Below are 20318 nucleotides of genomic sequence, written 5' to 3'. Positions count from 1 at the left end.
AAACCACACTGATGTAAACACAAAAACTCTTAAATAACTTTTTTTCTCCAAACGAATTGAAACCTTAGGTGGAATAATCTTTTTCAGATCTTTGGCAAATCAAAAATAATAAAGAGGAATTTATAGGATGTCAAGTTCATAACTTAATAATTAAATTTCTATTATAGTATAATTATAGCCAATGTCAAACATATTGGTTTGTCTGTGGTCTAATGTTTTTACCAGCCAATTTAGTTTTATGATAAAAAGGGGTGGGGGGGGGTAGATTTGGGTAAGAAGGGAGAGGAGAAGTTTAAGGGAAAGAAGTTATGCTTTGTGGATCACATCTCTTTATCCTTATATCCCAAAGCATGACGTTTTATGTAAGTTATGTGCTTAAACTCTGTGTTCAACTGGATGGTTAGGAGCTTCACATTCCTTCTGGAAAACCCTGTAGCAGCATATCAGCTTGTTTCTTTCAGAAGCCTTTTGTTCAAAGTTGGAGTTGAAGATTATTAACAAGGAATAGGAAAAAAAATAATCGATTATATATTTTGATAGAAATAAAAGAAAAAATTACCTGAGATTTTCTGAAAATCTTGGAAGGATGCTGTCCTTCTCCCTATTATTATATTTACAAGCATTAAATATTTCAGAAAAGGTTAAGTGGAGATTACTGATGCTTTAAAAAGCATGTATATAGATTTTTCAAAATGGTAGTGCCAAATGAAGCAGGTGATAGAAAGTAAGTTAAAAAGCAATCTACATGAAGAAAAGTAGGATTTCTTCTGTTGTGAACTCAGTATTAAGCATTTTGAAAAATGTGACTCTTATGATTTCAAAGTACATTGAGTAAAGTCTCATTTCAACCTTGTATTTAGGCTAAGGGTACAAACTTGATTCCTAAATAATTATTCTGTTAAACACTAGAAATCTTTTTGACAAAATGTTTAGTGCTTAGACTTGCTTAACTAGCTAAAGAGAAACCTTTAAATTATTTTCCATATTTCCTTCCCTGTTTGGCTATTTATAACTGTAAGATTTTCCACTTTTGCTGTGTTTCATGTTTAGCGTTGAAGGACTTAGCCTTTTATGCTCTGTAAGTTGAATAAAACCATCCTTTCAGTACTGCTATGTTAGCATTTTTTCTTTTAACTTAGCTGCCATTTACCTGAAGAACATGGTGACACAGTACTGGCCAGACCGAGAACCTCCTCCAGGAGAAGCAATATTTCCATTCAACATTCATGAAAATGATCGCCAGCAGATACGTGAAAACATTGTGGAAGGAATAATTCGGTCTCCAGATTTAGTGAGGTGCATTATACTATATGATCAGTAGGAAGCACAAAATACTTGGATCATGGGTGGGGTTGGGGTTTTGAGGATCTAATCATCAGCTTCAAGTTTTTTTTTTTAAGATATAAAGTAGTAAACGTGGCCACTCAAATAATATTATTTATTTAGTCTTCACATTTGTAATTCTTTGCCTCAATATTTATGGACAAGATTTTGTTATTCTTTTCTCTGACACAGGGAGATTGACTTCTGGGAATTTTAACTTGCTGCTTTTCTTAACCTCTTACCTATATTTTTATTCATTTTCATGAAGTAAGTATCTTTTCCTTTGGAGAAGATAGGATAAAGTAGGTACAAAATAGAAAAATTATTCCCAGTTTCTCAAATTCATAGGTGATGTAAAGTAACAGTATCCGATGGATCTTTCTACAGTGATGAAAATGTGTTTTATTCACACTTCCCAATATTTAGCCACTAGCCTCAGGTAGCTATTAAGCACTTGAAATGTGGCTAGTACAACTGGGGAACTGAATTTTTAATTAATTTTGACTAATTTGAAGTGTGCATATGTGGTTAGTGGCTGTCCTATTGGACAGCACAGTTGTAGAGTCATGAAAATTTTGTAATCTTCAGTTACAAATAAACTCCTTTGTAGGTGAAATGGATGTAGGGGAATGAAATTGTTTAATGTCAGAGATTATATGTAGCTTTAGCCTGAGTGCCTAATAGGCTTATGACAGAAGCCATAGGAAAGAAGGGAAATGTGAAAGAACTGGCAACAGGAAGGAGAACTAACATTGAACTCCTCTTTGTGCAGTTATGCTATTAGGTGAGAGGAGAAAACAGGTTTACTGATTAAAGAAAATCATCTTTATTCACAGTGGTTGCCCAAATACCAGTCATGGCACTGGTGCCTCTCCAGGCTATCATGTATTCTGATTCTTGTCAAAAATCCTTCCATTTTCAGCTCTCCCTGAATCTTCCAATGATTCTACACATTAATCCATTAAATGATAATGATTTCTAATTAGTAGGTTTCTCCTCCTTTCATAGCCATCTTTTGCTTGGCTTGGTATTAGAAAGGATTGGGAGAGAGAATTGGAAGATGAAATTTTAAAATGAAAAGTTTTCATTTTTTGTACACAAGTTGTTTAAACAAACAATCACTGATGACAAAGAGGAGAACTTTTTATCTTTGTCATGAGAATACTTTGTTGCTTTGTTGTCCTTAAGAGTTAACTATAATCACTCTTGGAGAAATATTTTATTTCCTATACTCAAAGTTTAAGAGTATTGCAAAGAAAAATTTTGAAGACATTTGGTGACACAAGGAAAAGGCATTATTATGTATATTTTACCATTTTCAGTGAATCCAATTTATTAGCTGTTCAACTGAACACACACTTTTTTTTGGCACTGTGGAATTCTCATTTAGCCAGATTCACTTTCTAACCATTTCCAAATGATCACCTAAGGACATATTTGGTGATAATGTTGACAGTTTTGTTGAAGAAAAGTTATTTTTCTCATTTTCTTTTCAATCCCAGTTAGAATTGGGATTCCATGAGAAAATGATTACTAGTCTAAGTGTTAGGAGATCACATCTTTTATCACATAACTTTATAGTTTTATTAAAGGAATATTCTCTTTTTCTGTTTTGTCCTCCTGTTGCTTTTTGTCTTATTTTTTGGAAATAGCTCTTTGCTTTCCTTTTCGGGAATTATCTAGCTAATACTTATTTCTTATACTCAGAGTACGAAACTTAATATCTCAGACAGCTTTGATAGGTACAATATACTGTGTTGGGTATTAACTGGTAATGAATAGGTTCAAGGTTTTGGCTCACAGAGGTTTCCCGTAGTTATGTGGGCCTCTGTTTTTACTTACTTTTACTATCTGTAGGGTGATTATCCAGCTGAAATCATACAATATTTGTCACAACTCCCCCCCCCCCCGCCATGATCAAACCAAACCTATTGCCATTGAGTCGATTCTGACTCGTAGCAACTGTATAGGACAGAGTAGAACTGCCCCATAGGGTTTCCAAGGAGCGCCTGGTGGATTCAAACTGCTGACCTTCTGGTTAGCAGCTGTAGCTCTTAATCGCTATGCGACCAGGGTTTCCCTTATGATAGGATAATCAAAATATAAAATAAGACTGGGAAATTTTACAGAGCTGAGGTGGAGTCATTGTCCTATTATTTTTTTAAATTTTTATGAATTTATTAAAAAAATTTTTTTTTTGAAAGGCGTATTTAGGGTAAGACAGAGTGAATTTTTCATTCATTTTGGAAATCATCCATTACGTTTTTCTGCAATAACTCGAGCCATTAAGGTTTTTCTTTAGAGGAGCTGTTTTTATTTTTTTCCATCCCCGATATATAACTATATAATGTGGGTAAAGGAGTTAGAGTATGTACATGTAAACTATTAGAGGTCTTTGGAGCCTGATACCTATAACTATTTACATTTTTAATCCCCACCCCCTACCCCTGTAGAGTCCAGTTAACAATGTGTCTCCGTGCCATCATTAAACATGATTTTCCTGGTCACTGGCCATCGGTAGTCGACAAGATAGACTATTACTTGCAATTACAGAGCAGTGGAAGCTGGCTTGGCAGTTTATTATGTCTGTATCAACTGGTGAAGACATATGAGTAAGTTGATTTCTGTTGACTGAATATACCAGCTTTGTGTTAAATTGTTAGGGGTGTTGCGTAGAATTAGATTACTTTAGGAAATGTTGAGTTAAGCACAGTTAAACATGTTTATTTACTGCAGTTATTCAAGCAACCTTTAATATGCTAATGTGCATTGTTAATAACAGGAATATAATATGCAGAGCTTCTTAAAGTTATTTGATAGTTTCAGAGGACCATTTATTAACAGCTTTCATTGGAAACACTGATAAAGAGGTACCTTAACATTTGTCCTCTCATGAGCATCAGACATTTACCTTAAAGTTTCTTTGCTAGTGACATTCTTTTCTCATAAAAGGTGCTTGGCAGGCAGGGGATTCAGCATCACATTTAATAGTGTGGCTTTCTGGTTTCGAAGAGGGTGGCTACTTACACATGCAAAATCCTGTAGTTTTCTTTCTTTTAAACTAATGACGTCATACTGTATTTTTAGAATTTTGAGAGAGTATTTTAGATTTATAGCAATTAAAGTGATCTAAGAGCTTCTAAGTTTGTAAACTATTTTAACTTCTCAGTTTAGGATAGTTTAAGAAATTTTTTTTCTCCCCATATTTTATATATATAGTAAGAATGTCTGTCTATTTCAATTAGTATATAGGAGGAATTGTGGTATGATAAAGACTAACTTAAGTCCCAGAAAAATTCATGTAGGAAAGCTGTGAAATAGTCTTGGATTCTTTTAAAACTCATATAAATTTTTCTAGAAAGATTTTAGATATTTTGCCCAAAATAGGGATTGCCCTTCCAAAGTTTCTTTCAACTTTATTCTAGTAATCCTAACAGAAAATAGAAGCTAATGTATTGAATGTTTTTGTTAGCTTTATATAGTTTTAAAAATATATATGTGTATATATTTCCTTCTATTTATTGTTTATGGCTGCTTGCAGGGAGAAATTATTTTTCTGTCTCCTTTTGTCTTCGCTAACGTAGATACAAGAAAGCAGAGGAAAGAGAGCCCCTTATAGCAGCAATGCATGTATTTCTGCCTCGTATTCAGCAGCAGATCATCCAGCTTCTTCCTGATTCCTCCCATTATTCTGTGTTACTACAGAAACAGATTCTGAAAATCTTTTATGCACTTGTTCAGGTAGGTTCCTATAGCAGAAGGCAAATACGGGTCTTGTATTTCCGCCTGACACATGGAAGGTGCTTAATAAGTATCAGCTATTATTGACTATTATTATATTATTACATGTTCTCATGGCCTCTAAAACCCTCATCTCTCTGGCTTCATCTTTTACCATTAATCCCTTTGTGCTTTACACTCCAGTGATACTGAATTCTTTTAGCTTCATGAACAGACCCTCTCTCCCTTCTGAGGTTTTACAACACCCTTTTTCCCCTTTATTTCCCCTATTTCCCCTGAGGTTGCAACACCCTTTTTACCCTTTATGACCTACCCAATTTGTACTCATTCTCCAGGTTTCTGCTTGCGTATCACTTCTTCTGGGAAGTTGTACCTTTATTTCCCAGTGGGATTAGATGTCCCTCCTGTGTGGTTTATCAACATTGTACTACTTTTAAGTATATTGTTTAACACACCGTATTGTAATTCTTTGTTTATATGTTTTTTTCTCAGCTAGAGCGTAAGCTTCATGAGGGCAGAAATCGTGTCTGTCTTATTATGTCCTTAGCATATAGCACATTTGCGTAATGAATGGATGCAGGGGCACTATCCCTCACCTCCTGCAGCTCATAATGACACAGACATACACCTGTATTATGCCCTAGTATAGGGGAAAGTAACTGAAAAAATGTTCCATGAATAGCAGTACTCTGTTTAATGAGGTAAAGAATTTTATCAAAGTGGTTAAAATTAAAGTTTGACACACCAGGAGGTAAGTGGTAAAAATCATTTATCCAGAATCTCTTGCCAAATAAATGAGACCTTACTGTATTGATTTTGTTTTTTTTAATTTAAAAGAGTAGCCCAGAGAAAGGAGTCAAATGCTTCATAAGTAAACAGAGTGAAAAGCCTTCTTTCACCATGTCATGCCTGAAATCACTACAAAATCTCACTTCTTCTCCCAGCCTTGGTGAAGTTTGGCACTTCTAGATTTAAAAAATTTAAGTTACATGTATGTACTTATGAATCTGTTTCAAGTTTAATTTTAGATTGAGCTATGTGAAACTGCTGTTTTCATATATTTTAACCTCACACTATAGATAAAATCACTAATTTTTTTTTTTTTTTTTTTGAGGAAAGGAATTATTGTTATCTTGTTGTTCTACTTTCCAGTATGCATTGCCTCTTCAGCTGATGAATCACCAAACCACCACAGAATGGATGGAGATCTTTCGAACCATTATTGACAGAACAGTTCCTCCTGTAAGAAAAGGCTCCTGTTCCTAAGGAAAATTGGTGAAACTTGGGTTTGGGATATTTGTGCTAGACCGATTTATTATCTTAGCCTGATGTTTGGAAAACTACTACTGTAACTAAAGTAACTGATAATACTATTCATTTTTAGAAAGTTCAGATAAGCAAAAATAATAACTGTGTAATCCTACTAAAATTGTGGTAACCATTTTTAAAACTTGGCATTTATTCCTCTAGCCTTTTTTTCTCTGCATCTATATGCAAACACATTTTGTTTATAAAAGTGATATATGTAGATACTGTTTTGAAATTCATTTTTCATTTAAATCTATTATAAGTATTTTCAATGATTATGAATGTTTTTATTCTGTGTCATTTTTGTTGAATGCTTCATTTGCTGGACATTTAGATTGTTTTAGATTTTTAGCAATAAGGCTAGTTAAATTTTTGTGCACATACATGGTTATTTTCTTTGGATAAACCCTAGAAGTTTAATTGTCATGTTGAGGCTTTTGACTGATTTTGCAGAGTGCTCTAAGTTTAATTGTAAGTTTGCCGGTTTGATAGGTGAAGGATACTGCGTCGTTTGGATCTGCATTAGTGATATTATTTTCACCTACCAAATCAACTCATATATTTTTAAATATAAGCTTTTCTTAAAATGTGCAGTATCCTTTCCTTTGTCCATATCTTTGGGGGGAAATTATATGGAGGTTTATTTGCATACATAAATGCACAGAATTTAATAAACCTTTCAGTGATTTTGACAAATATATACACTTGTGTTACCATTGCTGACATCAAGATATAGAACCTTTCCATCATCCCAGGGAGTTTCTTTATGGGACATGGTGCTTAGTATTTTAAGATAAGGAGATAATTTAAGATAAGGAGATAATTGAAATTTGCTTATTTAATTTCTAAATAGTAATCTGTAAAATTTGTAATTGTATGACAATCTAAGTTTACATTTAATAAGAGTTAAAGTATACTAAGATTTATTCTGCCTTTGTTATTCACATAAATCCTTTTATTATGTAGATGTTCATCTGCATATTTTGTCCTCCTAGGAGACTCTGCAAATTGATGAGGATGATAGACCTGAACTAGTATGGTGGAAGTGTAAGAAGTGGGCTTTGCATATTGTAGCTCGTCTTTTTGAACGGTGATTGTCTTTTTATTAGAATTACAATCTTATATTCAGTATCTCAGGATTGGATATAATAAAATATCTGTCTGATATTACCCTTGATGCTCTACAGTATATGATTATTTGTCCTTAGAGCCATAAAGGGCAGAGAGTTACCCTCTGTTGGTTTCAAGCAGGCTTAACCACAATCATTGATTTTGAGATCATAAGAAGGTAGGTTGTCTTCTCTGGATCTTTTGTGTTCTTTTGTGAAAAGCATGGGAAAATGACATTGTACAACTTATTGGAAATACCCAGGAATTGTGGATGAACATGCGTGGCCACTCAGCTCCATAGAAAAAATAGTCTAGTTTTGAGAGAATTTATTGAAAACCTATTATATATCAGATCAATATATTCTTAGTTCTAATATTTGTCCTTTAGGAGTTGTTGATTTCATAGGTAAAGCTTTTGTCTGAAATGTTAAGTATGGCCCAGGTTCTGAGTATAGCTCATCATGATTTCATGATGGAGCTTTTGAAAAATGGGGAAAATGTTAGTTTTCTGCTCCAGTGGAATACGTCTTTCAACAAGGGACTGTATTTGAACTAGTGACCATGCTTTGCTTTGAAAATTCTTAATATTTAAACATTTTCTTTTTGTATACACAGATATGGAAGCCCAGGAACTGTTACAAAAGAATACTTTGAATTTTCTGAATTCTTCCTGAAAACCTATGCAGTGGGAATTCAGCAGGTAATAAACTTACGCTTTTAAAATAGAAGAATGGTTACTATTGGAAGTGAAGTCATTTCTATCCATTTAAGAGTAGGCTACAAACATAATAAATTACGTATTCGTAGGGGATGAAATGGCATCTCCGGGAATCTTAATATAGTGCAATCAATTTTAAACCTAAAAGTTCTAGGGCAGCTACCACAGAACCGCCCTTACAGACTCCTAGACTCTGGACTCAAACCTTTTAAGTTTGTTGATAGTGATGTAGCAGTCATCAACATCAGGTTAGGTTCTTTTATTAACTCTCACTGACCTCTTAAAATTTAACTTCTTTTTTCTCTTTGGACCTCACCTCATTGTTTTCAACTTCTATGTTAGAAGACTTACAAATTGGATTATTGAATTGTATTAGAAGATTATACGAATTGATTATTTTTAGAGGAATTGAGCTTAGAAGTTAAGACTTTCAGCTGAGAACTTAAACTTTTTAGTGGAGTTTGGGAACGATTCTGTACAGTAAAAATTAGAAGTTCTTGAGAAACAGTCCAAGTTGGTATTAGTATTTAGAAACTTTAAAAACTACAAAGGGATAAGTGGGCTGTGAAAATTGGCTGATCAGTATTGCCATTTGGATCATGGTGTTTTTCTTTACATTTAACAGATAAAATTTAATAACTATTGAATACTGGCTATGTCAGAAAGCAAGATTAATCAGACGTAATAAAAGACTAATGATACAAGGGGTGTTTCTAGATTTTCATAAATCTATGCATATTAGTGTTCTTTATTGTCAATAATATAAAGTTTAATAATTTAAACCTGTCATCTTAAGGTGGAATACTTGAACTGAATTCATGTTCTGAATTTATAAATTCTGTACATATTTTGAAAGAGCTCTTTTTATTTATTCAGCAACTCTCTTATAGCATGATATTATGAGGAGCGCCAGAGACCAGGAGTTGCAAGACCTGGGCTGTGTCATAGTGATCTCTCGGACTCAGGGTCTTTGGGCTAGCCACAGCTGCTTTGTGCTTCCTTATAATCAGTCTTTTTTTTTTTTTTAATCTTTTAAAAAATAGCTTCTGTGTTACACTTACAGAAACTTTCTGTCATCTGAGATTATAAAATTCCCCCACATTTTCTTGTAGGAATTCTGTGCTTTAATTTTTTGGTTCAAATGTTTCCCCGTGTGGAATTTATTTTGCTTTAAAATTTTAGTGAAGAAGGCAGCTTAATTTCTTTCAGAAAGCTAATCGGTTGTCCCAGTGCAATTCTTTAAATAAGTTACCTTTTTTCTTCCAGTTCAAAATGATACTTCTATTATATATTAAAATCTGTTTATGGTATCTCTTGCTGCATGGAAATTTTCCCAATTTTCATTTACTTAAATATATTTATTTTTATTTCTGTGGATTCTGAAAAGCTGCCACCCTTTTTTAACCTTAAAATTGTTTGTTTTTCTATATTTTCTTTTCCTGTTTTGCCATAGGTACTACTAAAAATTTTAGATCAATATAGACAGAAAGAATATGTAGCCCCCCGTGTTCTTCAGCAAGCATTCAACTATCTCAATCAAGGGGTTGTTCATTCTGTAACCTGGAAGCAGATGAAACCGCACATACAGGTTTGTGTTTGAGAGCAGCTCTCCAAATTATTCTGTTTTAATTATGTTTTTAGGCAAAATAAATGTTATCAATCCTATATTTTATATCTGATTTTTTATCTTTATTCTTATTAATAGTTTCAAGTGAGTGTTGTCTCATGTTATCTTGATATAAAGGGCCTGGAAATTTAAGTATTTGGGAAGAGTGAGGACTTTAAGTTTTGTGCATTGGAAAGCTTGGATTCAGTTGATCTTGGTTAGAATCACGTTTATCCTCAGCTTCCCCCTCTGTTAAGTCAGATAATATTTTTCCACCCTTTTTTATCTAAACGTTACTGGGATCAAATGAAGTATTTTATGTGAAAGCCTTTTGGAAACTGTCATTAGGGCTCTACTAAGATACTGTTATTCTGCAGGAAAATGGTGCCTGATACATGACCATTTTCCTTTGTAGCCCTGAGTGAAAAAAAAAGCTTTTTATTTCTTCTTTTGTATTGTTACCTTCTAGCAGAAGTTAAAGTTTTCTATTTTTATATAAATTGTTTACTTAAAGGTGGAATTCAGCATCATTTTTTGGTTAAAGGTCAAATGAGAATGGAAAATTATGGACCATTGATAAATACATTTTTATTTGCATACAAATAACTTGGGGTAATTTAAAGACATTAGGAACCAATTTTTTTCCTCAAATTATGATTTCTTAAAGTCTGTAGTCTAATATCGTATCTAAAAAAGACAGTAAATTCTTTTACTTTGCCTTTGGGTCCAGGATAGAATTTATCATTATCTTATTACAGGTCTGAAAAATATATATTTTTATGATATTTCATGTGGACATCTTAATAACTCTTTGCCCAAAAGGATATGAATAGGCACTTCACCAAAGAAGACATTCAGGCAGCTAACTGATAATTGAGGAAATGCTCACGATCATTAGCCAATAGAGAAATGCAAATCAAAACTACAATGAGATCCCATCTCACTCCAAAAAACACAAAATAATAAATGTTGGAGAGGTTGTGGAGAAACTGGAACACTTATACACTGCTGGTGGGAATGTAAAATGGTACAATCACTTTGGGAATCGATTTGGTGCTTCCTTAAAAATCTAGAAATAGAACTACCATACAATCCAGCAATCCCACTCCTTGGAATATATCCTAGAGAAACAAGAGCCTTTACACAAACAGATATATACACACCCATGTTCATTGCAGCACTGTTTATAATAGCAAAAAGATGGCAACAACCAAGGTGCCCACCAATGGATGAATGGATAAATTATGGTATATTCACACAATGGATTACTATGCACCGATAAAGAACAAGGATGAATCCCTGAAACATCTCATAACATGGGGGAACCTGGGAGGCATTATGCTGAGTGCAATTAGTCAGTTGCAAAAGGACAAATATTGTATGAGACCACTATTATAAGAACTCAAGAAATAGTTTAAATACAGAAGAAAATATTCTTTGATGGTTACAGGGTGAGGAGGGAGGGAGAGAGGTTTTCACTAATTAGATAGTAGACAAGAACTATTTTAGGTGAAGGGAAACACAACACAGAATACAGAAGAGGTCAGTGCAATTGGACTAAACCAAAAGCAAAGAAGTTTTCTGAATACAAGCAAATGCTTTGAAGGCCAGAGTAGCAGGGGCATGGGTCTGGGGACCATGGTTTCTGGGGACATCTAGGTCAACTGGCATAACAAAATATATTAAGAAAACATTCTTCATCCCACTTTGGTGAGTGGCATTTGGGGTCTTAAATGCTAGCAAGCAGCCAACTAAGATGCATCAATTGGTCTCAGTGTACCTGGAGTAAAGGAGCATGAAGAACAGTGAAGACACAAGGTAATTTTAAGTCCAAGAGACATAAAGGGCCAGCCACATAAACCAGAGACTACATCAGACTGAGACCAGAAGAACTAGATGGTGCCCGGATACAACTGATGACTACCCTGACAGGGAACACAACAGAATTCCTGATGGAGCAGGAGAACAGTGGGATGCAGACCTCAAATTCTTATAAAAAGACCAGACTTACTGGTCTGACTGAGATTGGAGGAACCCTGGAGGTCATGGTCCCCAGACCTTCTGTTAGCCCAAAACTGGAACCGTTCCCAAAGCTAACTCTTCAGACAGAGATTGTGTTAGACTATAAAACAGAAAATGATACTGGTGAGAAATGAGTTTCTTGGCTTAAGTAGACACATGAGACTCTGTGGGTAGCTCCTGTCTGGAGGCAAGATGAGAAGAAGGCAGAGGGGGACAGGAGCTGGCTGAATGGACGCGGGAATACGGGGTGGAGAGGAGGAGTGTGCTGTCCCATTAGAGGGAGGGCAGCTGGGAGTGCCCAGCAAGGTGTATGAGAAATTGACTTGATTTGTAAACTTTCACTTAAAAAAAAAAAACAATAAAAAAAAGTTATTAAAAAATAACTCATTGCCCAATCACTTTGATCAAATAGTGATTTTTTTTTCCCAATTAATAAAGATACTAATTTCATTTTATTCGCTGTTTGTGTTCCTGCAGAGTAACGATGAGTTGATAGTATTCTCAACTTGATACCTTTGGCCTTATTTTTACATGACTGTAATATAGGAGTATAAGAAAGCTCTCATCCCTGGGCTGAATTTTTCCTTTTAGAATTTTTGAATTTGGAATAAATGATAAGAAATGATTCTGTTTTACACGTGTACTTGTTAAAGCGCAAAAGGCCTTGATGGAGCATTAGTAGCATACTACTAGATGTGATTTTTTGAAACCTGCATTTGTAGAGTTGCAAACCAGATTTTTTTTTTTTTAATGGAAGAAGAAAATTTTAATATTGTGGGTACACTGACATTTAGGACCAAAATGGAAATGTAAAAAAATTCAAAATGAGAAATATAATAGTAAATATGACCTTGGGTTGACATTTTTGGTTCTTCCTTAAAGAATCAAAGTATGTTTACTATTGATTTGTTAGTAGAGCTTTATTATCACTTCTATTGATTCAAAGAATAGCATTTTACATCTGTCTCTTTCTGTGTACCTTTAGCCAATTGTTTTAAAACAATTTATATTTAACTCTTTAACCCCAACAGTACCTCAGAAGATCTTGCTTTCCTGCTTCTGCCTGAGTAAATATAAGCTTAACAGGAAGATGATTATAACAGTTTGGAACAGCTACAGAAAAACTCTCCGTAAATATATTATTGGTGTCCCCCAAATCTGAAGAGCCTGTATTCATTCATTGTTCTGTGTTTTCTTGTCTTAGAACATCTCTGAGGATGTGATTTTTTCTGTGATGTGTTATAAAGATGAGGATGAAGAGCTGTGGCAAGAAGATCCGTATGAGTATATAAGGATGAAATTTGGTAATCCAGATGGTTTTATTCTTCATTAGATCTGGATATGTAAAATAATATAACTAAATGTATATTTTGAAAAAAAAAATTTGAAGCAGAGTTTATTATTTTGTTAAATTTTCAGAGTTGTGCTTTACATGATAAACTCTGAAGTCCTTGAGGGTTTGAAGCTTCCTTGAACCAGTCACTTGGAACCTTTGGGTATGGGAGGTGACAAGCCATCTTATTCGTCTGTCTGATGGGTGCTGAAGCGGTCACGGAGCCAGCTCTTGCGTTTGTTGTTGTGATGCTGACCTGCGGGGACCACCTCTTCCTGTGCTTTTAGGAATACCTATTTGTAGATTGGCTTGTTCTCCATCTGGAGCAGCCCTTGGATGTCTGCGTATTTTACGAGCACCCCAAGTTGGGCCTAGGGACTAAGGATTTCAGAAGAGAATGGGGCTACCGACAGTGGCCCTCTGTGTGGCTCATTTCTAAGGGGTCCTTCTAGCGTGGATCTTCCTGGAAGCTGCTGAACTGTGTAGATTGCCTGAGTTCATTCCCTTTTATCCCCGGTTAGAATTAGTCACTTCACAGAATATTCAAGCACTTAACATGCCAAAATGCTATTTGTGTACCTTTGTCTCCTACAACTTAGAAACTCTCTGAGTACAGGGACTTTCTCTTATTTATTGGCTTTATTTTATGTTCGCCATCCCTTCTGTACCTATGCATTCCTTTACTTGTGCTTGGCTCTAGTAAGCCTTTAATGAATGCTGAAATAAATGATAGATAAAATGATTGCACTGTCCATGGCATGCCAAAGGTGCTCTGTGATAAAGCAGTGCTGTCCCTTTGTTGGGCCAGGTGCCCCTAGCTATGAGTTAAATCTGTTGCTAGATTATTGGGCTGTGTTTTTTGACAGTGCTTTGTGTTTTGTATTATTTGATTCGGTAAGTGAGTAGGTACCTCTTCTCTTGGAGACAAAGTACAGGAAAAGCAAATGAATGAGAAGCAACATTTACAATCTGCTGTATCCCTCTATTCTACGTTTTTCTTTTGAAAATCATTACACATCTTCTGCGTGACTTATTCCTCTTTCCTAATATGTTTGTTTTCCTAGTTTTCTTTAAGCCAATATTTTTTCTATCTTCAAGGCATTCTTTAAGTGTTTACCTTTTTTATAATAACCTATGTTTTTGTTATGCACAGAATATCAATTTAACTTTCAAAAAGCTACCATTATTTCACTTATTCATTATAGCAAATAGAATTCTATCTGGTTTTTAGAAAATTAAGTAAGTTGTGTGTGTGCTGATTGACAGTTGGAATTTACATTTTATTGATCGAGGGAAGCCAGGACTATCCAAAGTGCTTTTTCATTAGTCATTCCTCTTCCGTGGCTAGAATGCAATGTCTGTTTGTTCTGTGTATTTTACTTTTAGGTAGCCATAAGGAAGAACCGTTTCTGCACTAGTTTTCTTTTTAAGTTTTTGTCACTAGCGATTATATGAAAAAATGTTCCTATCTTAGCTTATTGATTGTCTTAATTTCTTAGTGCTGCTGTAACAGAAATACCACAAGCAGGTGGTTTTAGAGAACTAAGTTTATTTTCTCACCGTTCAGGAGTCTAGAAGTCTAGAAGTCCAAATTTAGGTCCAGATTTAGGGGAAGGCTCTCTCATTGTCAGCTCTGGGGGAAGATGCTTGTTTCTGCTTCTGTAACCCCAGTCCTCAGTTCTGTGGCGAATTCCACATGGGGATTTCCCCAATTTCTGTTTGTTTCTCCCTGTGTCCAATCTGCTCTTTTGGTATCTTAAAAGTCATTAGGTTTAAGACACACCCTACATTGATATAGACTCATTAACAAGACAAAGAGAGCCCTATTTCTAAATGGGATTAAATCCACAGATGTAGGGGTTAGGATTCCACTACATACTTTTGGGGGAACTCAATCCTTAACATCGACTAATGTTAATAATAATGTTTTTAAAGATTTGATAAAAAATAGTAAGAGCTCAGGACTGAGACAGCCTAGGTGTGAATGCTGACCTGATTGTGTGACTCTGAGGTCACTTAATCTCTCTCAGATGCAATGTTTTCGGCTGTAAAGCTGGCAATGATAATATTGCTGGTAGGATTAAATGGAATAATACACATGAAATAACTACTTAGCATAGAATACTAGATACTTGTAAAATCTTAGCATAGTGCTTGTCATAAAATAAGCATTCAGTAGATGTTAGCTATTAGTATTATTATGTTTGCATTTTATATCTTATATTTTGAGGCAAAGACCTAGATTTGGTCTTATTTTTATAGTAAAACATAGGCATCCTCAGACACTTCTCAAGTTTTCAGATTCTTCTATAAAGCTGCCTATTTTGAAATTTGTGGAAGTCTTCATGACATTAAACAATGTGTTAAGTTTTAAGTAGATATATATTCAACAAATACCAATTGAATCTATCTATTGACACAACCAAGAGCTGTCCTAGCAGTCCCTCAAGGCTTTTACATATGCTCTCCCCTCTGCTTGGAGTGTTTCATCTTTTTATTTCCATGTATAGTTTTCTCCCTCATGTCATTCAATCTCTGCTTAACTAGTATCTTAGCAGAGAGCTGGAGAGACTTTCCTGGAGACCCTGTTTAAACTAGCATCCCCATACCTTGTCACTCTCTTTGTTTCCTTACCCTGCTTACATTTCTTCTGAACCTGACCTATTATTGTATGTGTGTGTGTAGGTTCGTGTATGTGTATGTATGTATAATCTGTTTACATTTTTCTCTTATTATGTAAGCACCATGAGAAGCTTTTTTGTTTACCTTTGTATCCACAGAGCCTAGAACAATACCTGGCACTAAATAAATTATAGTTGTTTTTGGACTTTCCTGTTCTCAATGAAACAGATATGTCTAATTTGTATGATATTCTTTAGTATGATTGTTTAACAGGACAGGCTGTAGAGTTTGATAAATATTGTTGCTTATGAGAGCACGAGTGATATATGCTTAGCTTTTTCATGCTTAAATCAGTGCCATGTGGAATATTTTATTCCTTGGTTTGAGAGTAGTGATTATGCAGGTTTAGAACCTGTAATAAAGAATTGCATTTTTACTAACATGGCTAAACCTTTTGAAATCCTAGATATTTTTGAAGATTATGCTTCTCCCACTACAGCAGCCCAGGCTCTCTTATATACTGCTGCAAAGAAAAGAAAAGAGGTATATGTTATTCTCTTTAAATCTAAAACTGAGAGGTGGCCTGTATTGATTTCATACTCAAATATACCACTAGTATTTGAAAAATTATAGTTATTAGTTATGTCGCTTTAAGATTATTTTTCTGTTCTAGTAAGGGAACAGAGTGAAGTATCATTGGTTATTATTCTGTTTTAATAAATTGTACATTTTCTTTTGGGAATGGAATTGTTTGATAAAGGAAAATAAAATGTTTATTTCTGAAAATTTGTGCATCGTATTTGATACCTTAGGAACACAGTGAAAGCTCGTGTAGACTAAAATTGATTCTTCTATTTCTCTAGGTGTTGCCAAAAATGATGGCATTCTGTTATCAAATCCTAACAGACCCGAACTTTGACCCTAGGAAGAAAGATGGAGCCCTGCATGTGATTGGATCCCTAGCTGACATTTTATTAAAGGTCAAGATAATCAAAATGTTAATTTACTTAATTAAACTATGAAGAAATAGACAAAAGAGAGACTATGAAAGTCATGGATGATTTAAACTGATGACTGCTTCTGGATAATTAAGGACCATAAATAGCCTTCTGTTTGTCATCCATTTCTTTAATTAAAAAGAAAATGGGACTTATTTGTTTTTCTGAAACTGCTGCTGTATAAAGAAACTAAATGACTTCAGAGTTAAATTGTTTTGTTTCTATAAAAATCAATATCAAATAGTATCTGAGATACTATTTTTGCCTTGATTTAAAACAACAAATTTTACAGAATTGTAACTGAAAGTATATTAAATGCACGTTATGATAAAATTAATTTTTGAAGAAGTGATCCTTACATATAAAAAAAACTGTTAACTTGAAACTTAATTTCCATTTCCTGACAGAAGAGTTTATTCAAGGACCAAATGGAGTTGTTGCTGCAGAATCATGTATTTCCATTATTATTGTCTAACCTGGGATATCTTCGAGCTAGAGTAAGTTTTTCATATTCCGTTATGTATCTTAAAATCTTTATCTGTAAGATAATTATTGAAGTAAATGTTCTTGGATAGATTGACCTGTTACCATATATATATTGAGATGAAATTATATAAATCAGAATGTCCATTATGACCACATCAGTTGAATAAAGAACAAACTCATAAATTAAGGGATGTGTGGATTTTAATTCCAGCTGTTTTCCTTTGTCACCCTAGCCTCACTTGCTGCATATGGTCACTCAAGCAGGGTGAGAGTGATGTTACTGCACTAGTGTAATGTAAATTTATAAACTGATTCATTTTCATTGTCTAAAACAGCATGAAATTCTAGTTTGCCTAAAAATTCGATTATGATTTTCAGCATATTAGGAAGATTTTGCCTTATTAAAAAGGAGAAAGTAATAATCCATGTAAACTTATTTGTGTTCTAACTGTATGTTATAGAATCAATATATTTTATGGAGAAATAAAAACATAACTTTAATTCAAACTGTAAGTTCATCAACACAAAAAAGTCTTACTTAAAGCAACATATGTTAACAATGCCTTGTACACTATTAAATATTTTATATACATCAAATAATATACTTACTAGAGAAATATTTGGGTAGATATAGATTAGGGCGACTGAAAGCACATGAGTATTTTTATAGTTATCTTTGTACCTTTGAGAGGCTGTATAAATTGTAATTCTCTTGCTGAACGGCTTTAGTAATTCAGATTAGTTACTGTTGATTATATTTTGTGCACATAGGGAATAAATAAAGGAAAAATATGATTTCATGTTCTAATAGTTTAAAATTTGATAAGCTATAGGAGATTGAAAAATCTACCTATGTGAGTGAAAAAAAGAAAATTTGTTAAGCCAGTTAATATAAGGAAAAATAATGTTTCACCTACATGTAAAGGCCAGCAAATGAATTTCAAATGCTGGTTATGTAGTAGCTTTTACATATAAATAATAAATGAGTTCTGAATTATAATATTTATTAAAAGCATAAATAGAATTTTTGGGTGGAGATGCTTAAATTTGGCTCCTTTTTCCTATGAAAAATGTTATTGCATATAGGTAGTTTAGAAGTAATGAAACTGCCTTTCTTATTAAAAAAAAAAAAGTGGAAAAACCAAAAGTTAGAAACAAAAGCGAATATGCCACACTCCAAAAACAAACAATACTTGGTAGGATTAGTGATAGATTACTAAGAGGTTCTTATATGAGTGACATTATTATAAAATGTCATAATGCTAATAGCTCTTTACTTTCTTCTTTTAATACAGTCCTGTTGGGTGCTTCATGCATTCAGTTCTTTGAAGTTTCATAATGAGCTCAACCTAAGAAATGCAGTTGAACTGGCAAAGAAGAGCCTGATTGAAGATAAAGAGATGCCTGTCAAAGTAGAAGCTGCCCTTGCTCTTCAGTCATTAATTTCTAACCAGATACAAGGTAAAGCTAAAAATACCTTTTAGAAGTTTTTTTTTTCCTTCTTTTTCGCATGGTCTCATCAAGTAATTTATGGTAGGGTTTAGGGTTTGAATTTCTGAGCTTCCTTCCCCTCACAATTTTACCAGGACTTTTCCTTATCCTTTTCAGGAGTTGGTATGGGCTGGGCTGGGCTGTGACCTCCAGCATGATTTTAGATTAGCAGATGAGTTGATATTGTGGGCACTAGGCTAGACTAGAGACTTGGGGATCTAGTTTTAATTTTGCCACTAACTTGCCTCAAAACCCGGGCAAGGCACACGATCAGTCAGGACGGAGGCTTCCACATCTTTAAATTTAGGGAAGTTAGACTAGATGGCTTCAAGGTTCCTTTCAACGTCAGGAGCCTATGATTCTGGAAGTTGTGAAAGTAGCAAGTAGTGTTTCTAGTGAGCTATCTCATTTGTTTCTCTAGAAGAATATTGTGCTTACAGGTCAAATAAACCAATGAAAGCAAATTCAGCTTTATGAAAAACATCAAGCTAGTTCACCACCATTCACCAATACTTCCTTGGAAGGGTTGAATCTTGTATAAGGATATGCCAGTAGTGGAATGGGTAGAGAATGGGCCCCATTAGTATTGGGCATAGTCTTTTTTTTAAGTAACATTTTATTGTGTTTAAGGTGAAAGTTTACATAGCAAATTAGGTTTCCATTTAACAATTTCTACATAAATTACTCAGTGATACTGGCTACATTTTTCACAGTGTATTTTCATTCTCATTCATTTTGTTCCGACTGTACCATTTCCAGTACTCTAGTTTCCCTGCTCCCTTACTTTCTCATCTTTGCTTTAGAGTAATTTTTGACCATTTGGTCTCATATAGATGATTTTTTAAAGGAGCTAATTACTGATGGGTAATATGTTCTTCTTTATTTTATGAGCCAGTCTGTTATTTAGCTAAAAGGTGACCTCAAGGGATAATATTCGCTTAAGGTTTAAAGAGTATCTTAGGTAATAGTCTTGGGGGGGTCCTCTAGTCTCAACTGGTCCAGTAAGTCTAGACTTTTTAAGAATTTGAGTTCTTTTCCATATTTTTCTCCTGTTCTAAGAGGATCCATCTATTGTGGCCCTTGATCAGGACATTCTGGTCATAGTCTTTATGTGCTGATGTTGTATAAGTCATGCAGATGATGGAGCATTTGTATAATTAGGATTTCTTAGTATGGCCTTTTGGTATTCTGTGCAGGACTGCTTAACCCTTTGTTGTTGTTGTTAGGTGCCGTCGAGTTAGTTCTGTCTCATAGCAACCCTATGTACAACAGAACGTATTGATGCCTGGTCCTGCACCATCCCCACAATCGTTGCTATATTTGAGCCCATTGTTATAGTCACTGTTTCAATCCATCTCATTGAGGGTCTTCCTCTTTTTTGCTGACCCTCTACTTTACCAAGCATGGTGTCCTTCTCCAGGAAACATGTTCCTGAAAACATGTTCAAAGTATGTGAAAACATGTTCAAAGTATGTGAGACAAAGTCTTACCATTCTCACTTCTAAGGAGAATTCTGGCTGTACTTCTTTCGAGACAAATTTGTTCATTCTTCTGGCAGTC

At 34.4% G+C, this 20318-nt stretch overlaps 1 protein-coding gene across 2 annotated transcripts in view; it reads left to right on the top strand.

The window, feature by feature from the left end:
* IPO8 (importin 8) overlaps positions 1-20318 on the top strand; it is a 76030-nt gene that overhangs the window by 15743 nt on the left and 39969 nt on the right. The window contains exons 3-14 of one of the 2 annotated variants that reach the window (XM_049882772.1): positions 1140-1296; positions 3777-3935; positions 4908-5064; positions 6217-6306; positions 7368-7462; positions 8098-8182; positions 9654-9788; positions 13033-13132; positions 16250-16326; positions 16647-16763; positions 17192-17278; positions 18563-18728. In XM_049882772.1, the coding sequence (XP_049738729.1) occupies positions 1140-1296; positions 3777-3935; positions 4908-5064; positions 6217-6306; positions 7368-7462; positions 8098-8182; positions 9654-9788; positions 13033-13132; positions 16250-16326; positions 16647-16763; positions 17192-17278; positions 18563-18728 (1425 nt within the window). Of the gene's footprint in view, positions 1-1139; positions 1297-3776; positions 3936-4907; positions 5065-6216; positions 6307-7367; positions 7463-8097; positions 8183-9653; positions 9789-13032; positions 13133-16249; positions 16327-16646; positions 16764-17188; positions 17279-18562; positions 18729-20318 lie in introns of both variants that reach the window. The other variant, XM_049882771.1, reaches the window with a different exon arrangement.

Source organism: Elephas maximus, chromosome 4 (assembly GCF_024166365.1).
Source record: "Elephas maximus indicus isolate mEleMax1 chromosome 4, mEleMax1 primary haplotype, whole genome shotgun sequence".
Lineage (NCBI taxonomy): Eukaryota > Metazoa > Chordata > Mammalia > Proboscidea > Elephantidae > Elephas > Elephas maximus.
The sequence above is the reverse complement of the archived record's forward strand: the minus strand, read 5'-3'. Positions and strand labels throughout refer to the sequence as shown.